The sequence below is a fragment of the Castanea sativa genome, chromosome 8, assembly GCF_040712315.1.
Source record: "Castanea sativa cultivar Marrone di Chiusa Pesio chromosome 8, ASM4071231v1".
NCBI lineage: Eukaryota > Viridiplantae > Streptophyta > Magnoliopsida > Fagales > Fagaceae > Castanea > Castanea sativa.
Genome location: NC_134020.1, coordinates 49,385,503 through 49,402,862, shown reverse-complemented (window position 1 = coordinate 49,402,862; position 17,360 = coordinate 49,385,503). Strand labels below are relative to the sequence as shown.

General features: G+C 35.6%; 2 protein-coding genes across 4 annotated transcripts; one reads left to right on the top strand and one right to left on the bottom strand.

Moving 5' to 3' along the window:
• The first annotated feature begins 2,447 nt into the window (after positions 1-2,447).
• On the top strand, positions 2,448-8,534 carry LOC142608429 (pentatricopeptide repeat-containing protein At5g56310). 3 transcript variants are annotated; one of them, XM_075780207.1, is made up of 4 exons: positions 2,448-4,464; positions 6,949-7,008; positions 7,298-7,464; positions 8,108-8,534. In XM_075780207.1, the coding sequence occupies exon 1, from the start codon at positions 2,469-2,471 to the stop codon at positions 4,116-4,118; it is 1,650 nt and encodes a 549-aa protein (XP_075636322.1). In that variant the 5' UTR covers positions 2,448-2,468; the 3' UTR covers positions 4,119-4,464; positions 6,949-7,008; positions 7,298-7,464; positions 8,108-8,534. The 3 variants fall into 3 exon arrangements, with proteins under 3 accessions (XP_075636322.1, XP_075636323.1, XP_075636321.1); XM_075780208.1 differs by lacking the exon at positions 6,949-7,008; XM_075780206.1 differs by lacking the exons at positions 6,949-7,008; positions 7,298-7,464; positions 8,108-8,534 and adding an exon at positions 5,954-6,075.
• On the bottom strand, positions 5,184-14,590 carry LOC142608428 (kinesin-like protein KIN-14T). The gene is made up of 12 exons (XM_075780205.1): positions 14,223-14,590; positions 12,241-12,473; positions 12,016-12,099; positions 11,565-11,732; positions 11,286-11,392; positions 10,708-10,886; positions 9,373-9,534; positions 8,948-9,163; positions 8,537-8,574; positions 8,087-8,214; positions 5,851-7,333; positions 5,184-5,664 (listed from the first exon to the last, which is right to left on the bottom strand). Exons 2-12 carry the CDS (start codon positions 12,455-12,457, stop codon positions 5,549-5,551), a joined length of 2,898 nt encoding a protein of 965 aa, XP_075636320.1. The 5' UTR covers positions 12,458-12,473; positions 14,223-14,590; the 3' UTR covers positions 5,184-5,548.
• Between the last annotated feature and the right edge of the window lie 2,770 nt (positions 14,591-17,360).

Sequence of the window (17,360 nt, the reverse complement as noted above, 5' to 3'; positions counted from 1 at the left end):
GAGGTGAATATTGGTTGGTACAGTCGAGTTTTAGGGGATTTTTAAGCCAAATTGTGATGATTAGTTTTCTAAAAAAAATATAACCACCACTACACCATAGGGATTAGAATTTAAGCTATGGGGACAACCGGTTCTATCGATTGGACAGTCGAATTCCAACATACGTCTACAAAACCAAATCAAAATCTACAAACACAAAGCTAATTGAAACCCACTAACCTTTAGCCACATATCAAAAAGATTGAAATCCATAATCACATAACACAAAAAAGGCATATGAGTCTAAAAATCTCATAGTGCTTTGATCATCTAACTAAAAGCACATTGAATTATACAATGCTATGATCAAATAGCAACATAATTTGCTCAAATTGACTAAGAGAACTTCAATCTACATGAGTTGTAACACGATTTGCAAGTATGGATTGTAAGTTGTAACATGACCACCGCACCTAGTAGTCGACAATGTCTCACTAAGAAAGAGATGGAGAGGAATAGATTTGGTCATCTAGGAAAGTAAAAAAAAAAAATGATATGCATGAAATGGAAAGGAACAGATCACTAGATCATGAGTAATGTATATATATATATATATATCATCAATTGGTTGGTGTTAGGAAATATGTGATTCATGTTAGGAACATATATCATTAAAATTGACTAATCATTTGACAAAATGCACTTTACTTGTAATTGAGTAAATTTATGATGTGTTTAATACTTCAAAGAACAAAAGTTCAAGTCTAGTATTGAAGTCATGCAAATCTATCCAAGAAACAAGTGAAGAAGTGTTGATTCATTAAAGTTCAACAACTCTCGACAAATAGCTATCTATCAAGGTCTTGACAGCTGTTGACAAATATTGTATTTATCGAGAATTACGAAATCAAAATTTTCAAATATGACTTTTGGCTCATGCTAACATGTATGTGTAAGGTTTTTTTTTTCTCACAACCCTAGACATATATAAGGCTTATTTTAAAGACCGTCACATGAGAGATAACAAGGAGAAAATATGCAAAAGTAACCGAGTGCCTTATTCTCTCTGAAAGAAGCTACTGCACCTTTACGCCTTAAGGTTTTGTAACCAAGTGCTTCTTGATCTTCATTGTTGATGAAGTGAAGAACTTTGTTGCCAACATTTTTCTTCCTTAAGTTGGTGAATGAGTCACGTACTGAGATTCTTGCAAAGGAATTAGTTACGTACTGGAATTTGTGAATCAAAAGGGTGACGTTCATATATTGAAGAGTTCAGAGGTTTTGAAGAGATAGAAGGTTTCTGCTATGAGTTCATCTACAGGAATTGTAGAGTATGGGGACAAAGATTTTGTACTAGATCTGAAACTTCTTCTTACTATAGTGAATTTCTTTTCGGGAAGGTTTCCCCTCAGGTTTTTTACTGTGAAGCTAGTTTGTTTCAATCATGGGTCATCATATCTTGTCCTATTTAATTTTCTGCTGTGTATGATATTGACATGATATTGATATTTGTTTGTTTTAACAAGTTTTATACATAATAAATCTAATTAACAACTTGGGTTTAAAACTTGTTAATTTTATCAACCGGGATCTAAATTTTCCAATAGTTGGTATAGTTGGAATCGCAGATTCATGGTCAACAATTGCGTTGTGCGACGTCAAAAAGCCACACTCACCTCTAACCGCCACCCCATTCACCTTCGGTAGCCCCATTAAGCAGTTCAAGCAGTGCTATGCTAGTTAATCTTGCTAGTCGGATTGGGGCTTCAACACCCCTAATTATAATCATGAGAATAACTTATTTGAATCCTAATTCTCCTTATAAATGAGGGAATGTAATATCACTAAACTACAAGTAAACTATAAGATTCTTGGCAAATCATCTCGATAGTTGATACATGTATAACTATATTTGAGCAATTTCAAGATAAGTCAATAATGAAAGACACATTTAGTATTTGCTCAAAAAAAGAAATAGAAAAAAGCAAGAAGTAATCCATATTAGGAGTATTTTTTTCTCTCCTTGTTTTGCTACATTTGGATTAATAGTCACCAAACCAATTCTATTTTAAGGATTACCATTGACCGCCTTCTGTATATATTTTTTAATAGATAAGATAGAATCTCAACATTTTGTTTTGAGAGAGTTTCAACTTATAGCGTCCGCTCTTGATAATAATTCTTTATCATTAGACTAAGACTCCAACTAGTTTTTGGTGTAGGTGGAGATTGATCCCCAAATCTTTTATACAATCATAGAGATTTTACTACTTGAGCTAATTGGAACTCATATAGAATTTCAAGATATGATGTCTACTCTATCAACTGCACCTGCCCTTGTATAACAGGGGAAAAAAAACTAGCATGACCTTAAACTACTAGTCGTTTGGCCCTATCTCTTTGTCAAGCCTTTTTGACTACCAAATTTATCTTTTTCTTAACACAAATTTCACCTACCAAAGAAAGAACAAGAGAAACTCCCATCTCCCATGAGAAGATGGCCTCCAAACGAGCTGGTTTGTTTGCTAAAACGATGCTCCAACATAAACCACATATACCAAACTCATGCCTATATAGTAGTGAGAGGTCTCGACCAACACAACCTCCTCCTCAGCCGATTCATTGACACTACATCCTCTTTAGGCTTTCACGAATACGCTTATTCACTCTTCACCCACAAAACCAAACAACCTCAGTTAACATCAGATGATAATGACACACTTTATCTCTATAACACCGCCATCAAGGCTCTCTCTCGATCTCGGTCTCCTCTCTTTGCCAAACAAGCCATCATTGTATATAACAGAATCCAACTGTCTGGGTTGCGGCCCGACACTTACTCTTTCCCTTTTGTACTCAAAGCCGTTGTTCGATTATCCGAGCTTCAATGTGGGAGAGTTATTCACTCTCAAGCTATAGGTACTGGGTTGGCCTCGGAAGTTAACGTGGTTACGGCATTGATTCAGATGTATTCATCTTGTGGGGGATGTGTTTGTGATGCTCGTAAGTTGTTTGATGATGGGGTGAGCTTTATTAGAGGAGATGTAGTGGTCATGTGGAATGCGATGGTTGCTGGTTATGTTAAGGTCGGTGATCTAGAGAATGCGCGGGACTTGTTTGAGAAAATGCCTCAGAGGAATGTGATTTCTTGGACTGCACTCATTGCAGGGTATGCTCAGAATAATCGTCCGGATGATGCCATAAATGTGTTCCGCAGAATGCAAATTGATGAGAATGTGGAGCCTGATGAAATTGCAATGTTGGCTGTACTCTCTGCTTGTGCTGATTTGGGTGCTCTTGAGCTAGGGGAGTGGATTCATAACTACGTTGAAAAACTCGGGTTAAACAAGAATATTATTCCTCTCAGAAATGCACTCATTGACATGTATGCAAAGTCAGGCAACATAACCAAAGCTCTACAAGTCTTTGAAACTATGAAGCATAAAAGTATCATAACTTGGACGACGATTATTGCTGGACTGGCTTTACATGGGCTCGGAAGAGAAGCTCTTGATATGTTTTTTCGCATGGAGAGGGCTAAAGTTAAGCCAAATGAAGTCACTTTCATCGCCATCCTTTCTGCTTGTACCCATGTTGGATTGGTTGAAATGGGGCGCTGGTATTTCAATAACATGGAATCAAAGTATGGGATTGAACCAAGAATTGAACACTATGGCTGCATGGTCGATTTACTTGGTCGATCTGGCTATCTCCAAGAGGCCCTAGAACTAGTTAAGCGGATGCCATTTGAACCAAATGCAGCTATATGGGGGTCTCTTCTTGCTGCCTCCAATGTTCACTGTGATGCTGAGTTAGGAGAGCACGCATTGTTGCATCTACTACAGTTGGAGCCTCATAACAGTGGAAACTACGCACTTTTATCTAATATATATGCTACTCTAGGTAGGTGGAATGACTCTGGGATGGTGAGGAAGGTGATGAGAGACACTGGAGTAAAGAAGATGCCAGGCGGGAGTTTCATTGAAGTGAGTAACAGAGTTCATGAATTCATTGCTGGAGAGAAGTCGCATCCACAGTTCAATGGGATATGTGAAATTCTGGTTAACATAAATGGACATTTGAAGATGGTTGGGCATGTGCAAAAGGGTGGTGGTGGGCTACTTGAATTTGATGAATGATCAGGATTAGGTACTATTTACAAGGAATGGTTTTAAACTGGCTGTTGAGTTGAGTACGACTGGGAATATAATGTGTCGTAAGTCATAACCACCTGATGTGCCACAACTGCTTCATGAATTGAAAACCAAACCAATTTCAACCGACTTTGAGAAGATCTGAACTTAATATGTTTATAGACAAGATCAATAAAGCAACATCAATGTTTTCTGGGCTGTTTATACAATCAGGAGCCAATTTCATGTTATCAGACATCCTACCAAACTTAACCAAACTTACGTGGCATCTTGGTCGTGAGGGGAGCTTTGCTGCATCAGCATGTTTTTTGCCAGCCATCTCATAACCAAAGTAGGTATCTTTATGCCAAAATTTATGTCTTTTGAGAAGCTGAATAGCTTAGCTTTACAAAAACTTGTTTGATTCCCTTCCCATTCCTGCTCCCAACCAGAGCCAATCAAAAGAACTCGTGTGTTCCATTCATAATATTAACGTTGTTAATATTTGGAGAGACAAGTGGTGTAACGGGAGTCCATTTATTTAATTTATTGGTCACTGATTTTAAAATTGTTGGGTGAATTGATTTGGATGCTAATTTTGAATAAATTCCTTGGTAAAAAGGGAAGTAGTTTTACTTGCATTGCTAGCATACCTCAGCCTTGGTTAGGCAAACTTGTGGGGTGAGGTAGTCTTGGATAGCTCTGGTCATCGTAAATTTTACAGAGCTTTCGGTCAGGGGATGGCTTGCTTTATTTGTATATCTGTCTTTCTTTCTTTTCTTTTCTTTTTTCTTTTTTTTCAAGAAGATATTGTATGAACTAAAAGGTTGATGCCTCTTTGAGATCTCTTTCAATAAGATTTAATGCTTTCTGTGGGATTTTGTAAATAATGTATGGTCTTGTCAAAATGATTTTGTTTGCAGACTTATCCAAACATTCAAAAAAAAAAAAAACCATTGTATCAAATCAACCGTGTAATATAACATAATTGGTCGGCTAATAACCTAAGTATTCTATATAAAAGAAGGCACTATTTTCAAATGGTAAATTAGCTGTGCACACAAATAGATGTACAAGAAAAATAATTCCCTAGATACACATTTATATGGTCAACGCAACTTTTTCTGAGGCACATTCAAAAATTTGGCATTCTCTTGTTTCTCAGTTGGAGAGATTCAGCTAAAGAGCTTGACACAGAGCTAAAGAAAAATTTAGATATGATACACACGGAAATCTTGATACACTGCATACTTATGCGCATGTGCATGAATGATGCTTAGTATACACAATAGAAGGATCATGTCACTGGTCCATTAAGGGTTTCACCATGACCACCACCAAGATCAAATCAGAAAATAATTACCATTTAACTACTTCCTCTCACCACTGGGGTTGCTTCAAAAGCATTTAAATTGCCATTGGAGTCACTACTCACTTCAAAGCGTTAAACCATAGAAGAAGTCTTCTTCAAATCCCAACTTCTGAAATCCCAATCCTAAAAGTGCACTGGCATATATAATCTGAATTTTCTGTTTAAGGAGGTGACATATTCCTGAGCACAATAGAAAAAGAAAACATGTAAAATTTTTAATATGTGAAAGAACCACAAGATGTTAGTTGTTTGCTGGGATTTTGTATTTTGTTCAAAAGCAAGTGTGTAGTGTGTGTTTCTTGATAAAACAATGAATTGGATCGGCAAATAAGAGCCACATTTTAATTAAGATTTTATATCTTTTACCTGTGGTCTGTGCATATTCTTGTGATTTAACAAATGAGATGTTTGGTTTCTTTGGATTTGGATGGACCCTAAATAGAGCTCTTTGTGATCTCAATTTTTGTAGAACAGGGCTTTTCCCTTTCATCAAGCTTTGAGATGAGGTGTCCACGTCTTCTTTTTCATTATCTTCATCACCTATTTCAGTAGTCATTTGTTTACAGTGTGGTTCTAGTTCAAATGAGGAGAATGAGATGTCAGAATCTTCTTTTGGGTCAACAATACTGTAATCTAAATCAGATGGCAACAGGTGGGAGCAACTGAAGCTGTTTGGCAAGAAATTGTCTGGGCATCTTGTTTCACCTGTTACTTTCTGAATCAGAGGCCTTAAATTGACACCAATGTCATCCTGATCCAAATTGATACTATAGCTACAGATATTGGGTGGAGAAGAACTGCCATGCTCAATAGAGGAATTGTCCTCTATTGATGGGCCATGTACCAAATCTTGTGTTTGTATCATTAAGTCACCACCAATTGTGTGCAATAGTGAACTGGAACCAGACCTTAACTCTTTACTGAGACTGTCCTCCATGAGTGTTTGAGGTTTATCAATCCCCTCTTCCAGTAAAGATCCTCTAAATCCCTCAACATCAGCTTGTTTCTCCAGCTTTTCATGGTAAAAGATCTCTCTTTTTTCAAAGCTGCTATTATGCACTTTCTCATCTCTTACCTTCTCTTCTTTCTTCTGCTCAGTAGGCCTATTGTTTTTCTTTGGGGTAGGAATTGCTAGAACCCGTTTGCTCCAATGAGAATAACTACTGCTAGAAGTTTCATTCTTATGTGACTGAAGCCAATTGTCAACCTTTAGATATTTTGTGGAGCTATTTTTATTTTTCAATATATTTCCATATCCCTCACTGTGACTGAGGTGGGCACTTTGATTAATGGGATTCCTTGGTGATGTTTCCTGTTCCGGGAATACAACCTCTTTAATATCACATTCATATGTTTCTTGGCTGTATTCCGTTTCAATATCTACACTACTTTTCATGTTCAAAGCCAACACACAGCTTCTTGATATACTGCAGTCTGAGCTGTATTCTGAATTACCCTTTACAGGGAAAGTCACAGACTCAGCACGATGAGACAACGGCCTTCTCCTTCTTGCACGGAATGCAGGTTTCTCTTCTGAAATTGGGTGTTCTGTCCCACATTTTATTTTGCTGCAAATAGTTGGCCTCATAAATCTTGGTAACTGTGACTTGGGACCTTTGGGGACATCTCTAGTCATGTTGCTTAAAACTTCCAGATTAGGTTGGGCCAATCCAATAGATAAATCAGGAGCATCTGATTGTTGACGGAAAGTTGGTTCTGGCCTTGTTAGTGTCTCTAATTTCTCATTTAACTTCTCAATGTTTCTCTTAATATCTCGACGCTCATCTTCAATCATTTTTATTTTTTGATGAAGATTTGTCGTTGCAACTTCCTTTTGCCGCCTCTCTTCCTGATTTCAGAAACTTCACCTCAGTGGCCATTTCAAATTGCAAAAGATCAAAATGCAGAATAAGACAAAGCAGCATTATGCATCAGTTGGGAATTGAGATGAAGCTTGGAAATGGCAAGCCAGCAAACCAGGTAATTCACCCAACTTGTTAATTATTGGAAATGTCTATTGTTAAGAATTTTGGTATTGATCTGTGATAATTCGATACCGAATTGGATGTACTTTGATGCACCAAATTGTTTATGCATACTTAACTATCTATTAGTATGTTAACAGGATACATCCAATATATTGTATATTTTTCTATGCTGTAATTTGCCTAGACAATTATGTTGACCAGTTTTTATACCTTTTTTCTTTGTCCTTTGACACTCTCATTGAAGACAGATTTGAATATTGTATGCTGTCTATTTTTATTTTCCTTGTTACATGTTTAATTGATAACGTTGGTTGCTCTAGATTTGATAAATTTTATCCACACCTATCAAGTATCTTATTCCATCATAGAGGCTCTAACATGTTAATTCATGCATATAACTTCTTTTTTTGATAAGTTAATCCATGCATATAACACAAACTCATCACTGTATAATCATTATGTTAAAGGATCAAATACATTGACTTTTGCCTGGGTGCATATAATTTAATTTAGGTTCTCCTGTAACAATTTAATCTGTATTTTGCCAACTTCAATACCAAGGCAATAAGTGTTACTAATGGCAATATATGAAACACAATGTTAGATTTACTTACAGTTGAACCTTCACTCCCCAGATGAATGCTTCTTGCCCTTGTTGCAAAATTTAAAGAACATATTGTCTCACACAGATCTTCTTCTTTGGGACTAACATGGACGAGCATAAGTGTTTTTGAATCCTTTCCTGAGGTTAAGTTGTTGAATCAAGGCAAGATACTTAGATTTGGCTGGTGAAGAAGAACAATACATGTACATGCCAGAAGCACTTACAAGAGTGGAACATTCCTGTAAAATATTCATGCCTTACCTCCCTAGCAGACATTTACATGGAATTATTCCCATAGATATATATGACTATGAAAGAAGAGATACATGTTAAGTTTGCTCCATGAATGGTAAGAATTGACCAACACCCATCTCATACCAGGTATATGATATGATCTAATGACTAGATACCTGCTACACATATGACACGTTGTACTAAGTTCTGTGTGGAAAATAATTACCAAGTGAATCTTTGAGAACTTGTGTCAGCTTGCTATTCCTGTCACAAATAAAAAAAAGTCATCATTTAGGGTTTGGTCCATAATGCAGGAGAAGCCCCACTAAATGTAATTGACCCTTGTTGACTGTTACAAATCATAGCTGATGAATATTTTATATATATATATATATATATATATATATTTATAAACTCTACTGTATTAGTCAATTAATTGTATTGACCAAGCATGTGTCAATGTAAAACAAGTGGGATTTTTTTATAAAAAAAAATCCTCTGTCATGATTTGTCTAAAATCCTACATTAATTGAGTTAAATTTGATGGTTATCCAATGATCTACAAAAATCTTGTTTCTCGGTTACCCTTAAGAATAATACGGCTCTAGTTACAGTGAAGTGTGAGTGTCGCTGTTACCTATAAGGTATGTGAAACCTTTTCCTTTGAAGGGCATTGATGACATCTCCAAGAGCAGAAAGTGATAAGTTAATAGCTTTTCCTTCTTCAAGTCTTCTCCCCCATGCCTTCGTCTTTAGTACACGCTCACTTCCGCCAAGGTCAACAAACCAAACTTTATTTGTTTCCCTTCGCCTCTCAGGAGCATCAAAACATGTGATTGATATGCGAATCAAGCTATTAAAGCAGTAACAGAAAGGAAAACTCAGAATAGTACATTATTATTGTTCACTAATCAGTTACTTAAATTACTACTTAAACTCAAAGCAGATTCATGGGTTTCAAGATTTGCTCCCAGCTTTTGCTGCAATTGGTTCTATTTTCGGCCCTTATTTAATCAAAATGTTGAAGACAATTCTTTATGATTTTATTGAGGAAAGGCTTACCTGTGTGATCTGCTGGAATTCATGTTAGAATTTGTTGAAGCAGTTGATCTGGACTGACATCCTAGTCTATACAGCCTCAATGCTTGTTTGAAGTCACTCACTTGGATGGCCACAAGCTTGTCTATTTCAATTCCTCCCTTGGGATCTGTTTGGATTGATAGACTGTGTAGAATATATGAAATTATGCCAGTAAGCACTGTCTTAACACACCTAACAAGTAGAACCTAAAAGACCTAGGAGTATTATTTTTGAGTAACTTCTCATTGAATTCAAAAGCAACAATGAGAGGCCCATTTTGCACAAGTCTTTGAGAGCCATAGTTCTTTATTTACTGAAAATATGTGCCTGTTGTCTCTTCTAGTGATTATGGAAAATGAGATTTTGTTTTCCAATTAAAAATGGAAACTTAAAGTTGGTCAATGTTACCTTTGATCTTTTTGTTAATTGAAGACAAGTGGTGGCCCATAAAAAACAGTATTGTGTATGCAGCAAGCAAATAATAAGATGACTTTGTGAAGTGTGCTTAGTTGAGAACAGTTTACATCCATTACATTTAGTGCATATATAGAGCCAATGGTCAAGGAGCTGTAGATGGAAAGTATCTGAAAGATAAACCACAATCCTAAATGTAAACAATTATTGCATCTAATTACATCTGAAATGTAAGCCTCTATACTCATTCTCTTTAGACACAAAGCAAACCTTGTCAATCAGAACCGGTCTTTACTTTTAAAGGTGTAAAAGAATTGTAGTCTAGAATTTAGGCATTACACATACATGACTGGCAAGGTTATAGACTTTTAACACACTAGGTTTAGTATATAATGTGATTGAGAGAATCCCAATTTCTAACCTCAATATAGAATATAAAAATGAAGTCAAATTGATGAAATTGAATCAACTATGTTAGTGGCCAATCCATCTTAATACCTTAATAATAGAATGAAGGTAAGAGAGAAGAACTACCCACTCAAGCTGGTGCATAGTGGTGAAATTACTCATCAAATTTGATCTTGGGAAAAATATTACCCCTATGAAGTTTTCCTTATATTTTTAGTTTTCCTATTTTTGGGTGTCATGTATGGTGATTGTAGCTAGGCAATTTAACAAAAAACTTATACCAAATTATCTTGCTCAGATTTATAGAAGTGGCTGCATATTAGTTAAATATGAGAAAATAATATGCTCCAAGCTTCTCTATCTTAAATTGCATTTATATACTAGCTAAAACATATTAAAGTGAGCATTTAAATGAATTTCATGAGGAATGACTGCCTGTAGCTAGGCCATATAGAGTTCTAGACTGTAGTCCAGCATTATATAATGGCATCTCACCATGGTGGCATAGGATCCATTGCCTTTCGTGGCTGAGGGACAAGCAAGTCTTTGATATTTCCCATGTAAATCTCAAGCATACTGAATGTGAAAAGAAATGCATGGTTGCTATCCTCCACTTGCTTAAAGAGTGCTTCAATAGAACGGGGCACCATCCCTGGAGAATCTGGACTGCCTTCCTGTGATTTTTTACCAGCAACAGGTATTGTCAGAGTAAGTGAATTCAGAGATACCCTTGATTGATTTTAAGCTGCAGAGTGTGTAATGCTAACTCATTGGTAAGGTGGCTCATGTGTTATGATAGAAACACCAAAGCTTTTGTCTTTATATGCCATAAAAGTGATAATTTATTTGAGTTATATATATATATATATATATATATATATATATATATATATATATATATATATATATAAGCCAGATCAGTGCATGCCACAAAGTTTGAGGGCACCAAGTCTGCAGTATTTTGGTGCCATTTAAGCCTGAACTGTGGCATGCTTGCTTGGTTAGGTTATGAGTTAACTTGTAATGACTCCTGAGAATGTGTAAATAAGCCCATGGCATAATATGTTCCTTACCATTGTGAAAGTCTTTCCTGTGCCTGTCTGCCCATATGCAAAAATGCATGCATTGTAGCCATCCAGTGCCGATTTAATGACTGGTTCAACTTCAGAAAAGACTTCATCTGAAAATTGTCAATCCAATTTTTGGTCTCAAAACAAATGAATATATTGTATCTGCTATTTGCACATAAGATATTGATTGTATATTTGTGCATATCAAAAAAAATTATTGTTTATTTTGTACCATGCTAAGAAATGAAATGACAAAAAAAAAAATTGATATTCTTCGCGCACCTTGTGATGAACCTGGATGGAAAACCTTGTCAAAACTGTAACTTTTACTCTTATTATCTGTAAGCCTTAGAAGAACATTACTTGAATCCAAAGCTACAACAGGCCCAAAATGGCCAAAATTCTCCCCCTCTGATATGGGTCTTATACGGCAAAATACACGAATGTTCCCTGCAGTGGAAAATTTGGTGAGTAAATTACTGCTATATATTGATGTCTCCCGCAAAGAAGCTACAAAGATTTTTCAGGTTGAGTGCAACCTAGTATTCATTGAATTGATAATACTAAACTCTACTTTGGTCCTTGGACACTTCTTCTCTGAGATGGCCCTTGGAGTTTATGATTTGTAAGATTGCAATCCGCCAATCCCTTCCTCGACCATTTTGAAGTACAAAAACATTTACATACCTTCAGTCTAGAAAATAGTCTAAAGTTTTAGTTGAAGACGACTAACCTTTCAAGTCTAGAAACTCGTTGAGGACTTGCTTTCTCTGGATATTCAATTGATTTATGTCAGACGTTAAGGCAGCAAGTTCATCTGTTAATGAGAGAAGAAAAATTATAGGCATATTAGTATGAAGTGTAATTTGAGAGAAGGTGAAATTTTTACATGCATCTGCAGGCGTGCCCTGTTGCACATAGGGATACATCTGAGTGTACATGTAAAGAAAGGATTTACCATTAATCTTTGAAATTGCACTGTCCAAATCTTTGTTTCCAGACGAATCACTTGTCTTTAAGTTTGCAGATTTCAACTCAATGGATGGTCCTTCAGGTGGTAGGTTTCTTACTATGTCACAAACTGACTTGACCCAGGTGGAAGTAAAACGTGCCTTTAGTCCTAGTAGGGAATGAATTGTATCAGAAAGGTTCCGAACAGATTTTTTTGACTCCATAATCCGTCTTCTTAGGCTGTAATATATAATAGAAAGTTAGTTTTCTCATTTCTCTTCTGTCCTGTTGTCCATAATGTAAGTGCACATTGCATAAATCAAATAAATTAATTTATGATACTGTAAAATATGTAAACAGGCAGAATTTTGGAGTAATTGGATATAGATTAACAGTTGAATATGTAACTTAAACTAATAGTGAAATGGGGAAAGAGAATTATCTTTATTTGTGATGGAAAATGCTAAGGAGAAGGAGAAGATTAGATGAAGGTATTCTAAGTGTAAGCCCCAAACTCACCTCAAAAGGAGTACTCGACTCCCAAGGTAGCTTTAGACACTTAACTTTTTTTTTTTTGATGAACCGAGAAGGGGGGGCGGGGGCGGCCATATGTGACTTACCCCCTAGGGCGTGACCTAGTAAGGGCACCCCTCCGCTAGAGAATGTTGGATTGAGCCATAGCTACTGTGACCGGAGTGCCACAGACCTCACCCTAACACCCTAAGAGAGCCAGTGGATGGGCGCAATGCAAGCTAAGAACCCACCCCCCACATGGTACCCGCCACGACTTGAACGAGGGACCTCATGCTTGCACGCGGGATCCCACACCAACTGGGCCACCCCTCTTGGGGCCTTTAGACACTTAACTTAGTAATGCAAAGTGGTTCTCTTCTAAATAACTCTTTCAAAAACTTTAAAGTGATGTGAAAGCTCTACCATCAATTAACTTGTAACACATGCCCCACTTCTCATGTATTAGTGCATGGAGTACATCTCGCACCATTATGTAGGGGTTTTTTAAAAATTAAAAATTATATATATATATATATATATGTGTGTGTGTGTGTGTGTGTGTGTGTCATTAGTTTTATTGTTATTATTATTGATAAGTTATACACGTACATTGTGATTCTTGAACCCATAACCTTACCTTCCATTCCATTATTATGAGTGGAGGGCCTGCCAATTGAGCTAGTGCTCATTGGCTTTGTATAATTCATTAGTATGTATAGAAGAATTGCTCATTATTTGAAATTGACGATCATCTTAATCAAGAAGGATTTGCACTAGCTAATCTTTAAATATAGGTCAAATGTTAGTCAAATAGATTTCATCTTTACGTGAAATATTTATAAAGATTGTGTTGTAAAGTCAAACGAAGAGAGCGTAATAACACAACATCAATTGTATTAGATATGTGTATCGGGAGATGGAAACAAGAAACAAGAAAAGCCCAAGAATTAATTGGTGGAACTTGAACTTGAGCAAAAAGTTTTATTAAAGATGAATAGTTAAATTGACACTTCCTAATATTTCCAACAGAGACATCCAAAGTTTAAATCCTCCTCCTTATCTACCATTTTTTTTTTCTTTTGAGTGTCATGAAGAAACAATTAGGGGAGTTTTTAGTCTTATATTGTACTTTTTTTTTTTCCTAGGGGAGGACATGGTGGGTTGGTGCGTTGCTTAGGAAGCTTATAATCTTAAATTGTAAGTTTTTTCCAAAATGATCAATCTGTTACAGTTGAGTGTAGAAGGCTTAAAAGCTAGTGCCACTGGATTATGCTGTGTCAACAAAACTGAGAATCAGCAACCAATTGAGACAGAAAAGAACATAATATTGAGAACAAAACAATCTAAACTAAACCATGTGAAAAGACTCATCGTAGTATAATTGGTGTGGAAACTAAGAAACAGTAATAATATACAAGAAATTGTGACTGTAAGATTGTTGAGTAGAATTGGTGAATGAAGCTAGAGAAAGAGTACCAGGAATCTGGATGAAGGCTTAGCAATTCAAAGCTCCTCCATAGCCAAAATGTTGATCTCTAATCAAGCCCTCCTGGACCATGACAAGGTCAAATATGGCTACAAGAGAGCCCCAACCAACTTATATCTCATACAGTCAAAACCTTTGAATGAGCAAATGCCCATTTCAAAGAAACTGGAATACAACATAATAAGCATAACAAGTGAAGAAACAGGTGGGAAGAGCAAGAGAGTGACAGTGTGGTAGTTGTTGAAATCTCACAAGTGGCACAATGCTGAAGAAAGAATCTATGTCTCTAGTGTTGAAAAAACATTTCAACACGTAGGGGAAAAGCCTGAAAAGCTTTTCTTTAATTATTAAGGTATCTCTGATGAAGGCCATGTGAAAGCATCAAGTTAAGCCTATATTTCTTTCATATGTTATTACAGATAATCATTGTTGGATTCCTGCAGCTTCTTGACAAAAATACCTTGGGCTTTTCCTTGCATATGAGAGAGAGAGAGATGGGGTTGCAGTTGGTGAGGGTCCCATTGTGGATTGAAGCATGAATAATTTTATTTATTTATTATTCACTCATATCTATGGGTAGAGTAAAAGAGCCTTAACTTCACTTTCACTGACCCTAAAGAATAATATTAATAACTTGTAATTAGAGCTCACCAACCAGTAAGGCTTCCACAATTCTCTGTCGTCCAATGGGATGATCTAGTATTTTATGTTTACAAACTACGCCAACATGGACCAAAGAAAATTCTGTTCCATCTTACGATGATGACCCGAACAACAAGAAAATAATAATAATAATAATAATAATAATAATAATAATGGTCCAACTTCCTTTTGAAATAGATAACCTTGATGAATAAATAATGTGTACTTGCTATTGATATAGTAGTATGGATATCATGATATTGGTGGGGGTGGGGTGACAATTCTTATATCTTCTTGGAAAAATAAGCCATTGCTTTAAGTTTAAACATAAATAAAATGTTCGCTAAACCTATTCTTTCTTCTTACTTTCTATTTTTTCCCACCTCCAAGCATTCAAATTCTTGTAAGAAAAAAAAATCTGAAATCAAATATTAAGGATGGAGAGTTTGGTGAAAGGTGAACATTTTTCCTCTCTTTAAAAAAAAAAAAAACAAAAAACAAAAACTTCTTGGGGATTTTTTCAACAGCGTATAAATAGAATATATCTTTTGTCTCTACAATTATTATACTCATTGGCAGAGGGGGTCCCTCCTATATTTTCAATAGAAAAGATATATATATTTATATATATATATAATTAATTAATAAATTAAGCTTATGGCCCTTGATTTTTAAAAGAGTTATCTTTTCTCATATTATTCTAATGTCATACATAGATCAAAGTGTATCTAATGTATATGTTCATAGAATTTTTTAAAGTAATTAATTAACAACACCCCCGCCACTCTACTTCTTTTTTTTTTTCTTTTTTCTTTTTTTGCACTTGGAGATAGGGTTATTGTATTTTTTTAATTTTTTTAATATAAGGTGTTCCTTCCCCTTTTCACGGATTGGTACTTTAAAAAAAAAAACTATACGTAAAGGAATGCTCTACTTTTTTATGTTGTGACTTTTGATAGATTGAGATATTGTATTAATATGCAATTTCCCAATGTTCAAATTTAGATATTATGCATAAGAAAATTTGATTTTTTTGTAGGTTATGTTATGGTTGATGGAAGACTTATGACGGCTTTGTCCTCACAATATTGCTATACATTTTCAAGTTAAATTTTATGTCTGCATTGCTACATATTAATGAATTTTTTTTAAAAAAAATCCTCATATGATTTTTCTTTTATATTAAACAACCATTGGTTTCTATATTTTTCATCATTAGAAATCATTTTGATTCTTTTTATTGTTTATTTTCACGTTTTGTATATTATTATGTTAAAGATCAGAAGCTAAACACGGAACTCAAATCAAGGGAAAACAATCACAGAAACTTCAAGAAACAGGGAGAGAATTTTCTAAGTGAAAAGGAAAATTCATATTACTGAAACTCTGTGATTACAAAAACTAACTAAAATAAAATGCATTACTCTACTTTTACACTATGGATTTCAGCTCTAACAACAAAGCAAAAGAGCGGGAAAAATAACTAACTCTAACAACTTTCCTAAAAACACTCCACCAATGATAAATAGCCACCTGTCAACTATAACTAACCAACGGCTAATTCCCTCACGTGCCTTTCACATGCTTCACTTTCCCTCTAAAGCTACAAGTAGTTTTCTCAGTAAAATAACAATGCTTCTATCGTTTTGATCAACAGTCTTCTTTTGCATTTTAGCTTTCTTTATTCCATCCTTGCTTTCTTTCATCAATACAACTTCACTTCTTCTCTTCTAAACAGACTTCTTAACAGTCCCCCTCAAGACCAGAGCTGCCTCTGAAGTGGAAACAGCTTCTGTGTCTTGGAATGGCTTTGGAAAAATGATGCAATTACAAAATATATTTATCAATCCCAATCTTTCTATCAAATTCATGAAAGTTGGTGCACCCAATGCCTTAGTAAACACATTTGCCAATTGCATATTTGTCTTGACATGGAAAGTTTTGATCATGCCTGGTTGAATCTTTTCTCTTATCAAATGACAGTCAACTTCAATGTGCTTTGTCCTTCCATGAAATATAGGATTTGCAGCTATGTGTAATGTTGCCTTATTATCACAACACAAAAGTGTAGTTTTAGAATGTTGAATCTTGAAATCCTCAAGCAAATAGAAAAGCCAAGTAATTTCACAGCAGGTTGAAGCCATGGATCTATACTCAGCTTCAGCTGAGGATCTTGAAATAGTCTTGGACCTCCATGAAATCAAATTATCTCCAAGAAATACACAATAGCCTATCACTGATCTCCCTGTGTCTGGGCATCCAGCCCAGTCTCCATCACAAAAGGCTTTCAATTGGAAATCTGACTTAGCTGAGAAGAAAATACCCAGCCTTGGAGTGCCCTTGAAATACTGTAAGACTCTGTGTGCTGCGTGCAAGTGAGGCTGCCTTGGTGCACTTAAAAACTAACTGAACCTATTCATTGCATAGCATATATCAGGCCTAGTCAGTGTTAGATACATCAATCTACCAATCAACCTTCTATATAG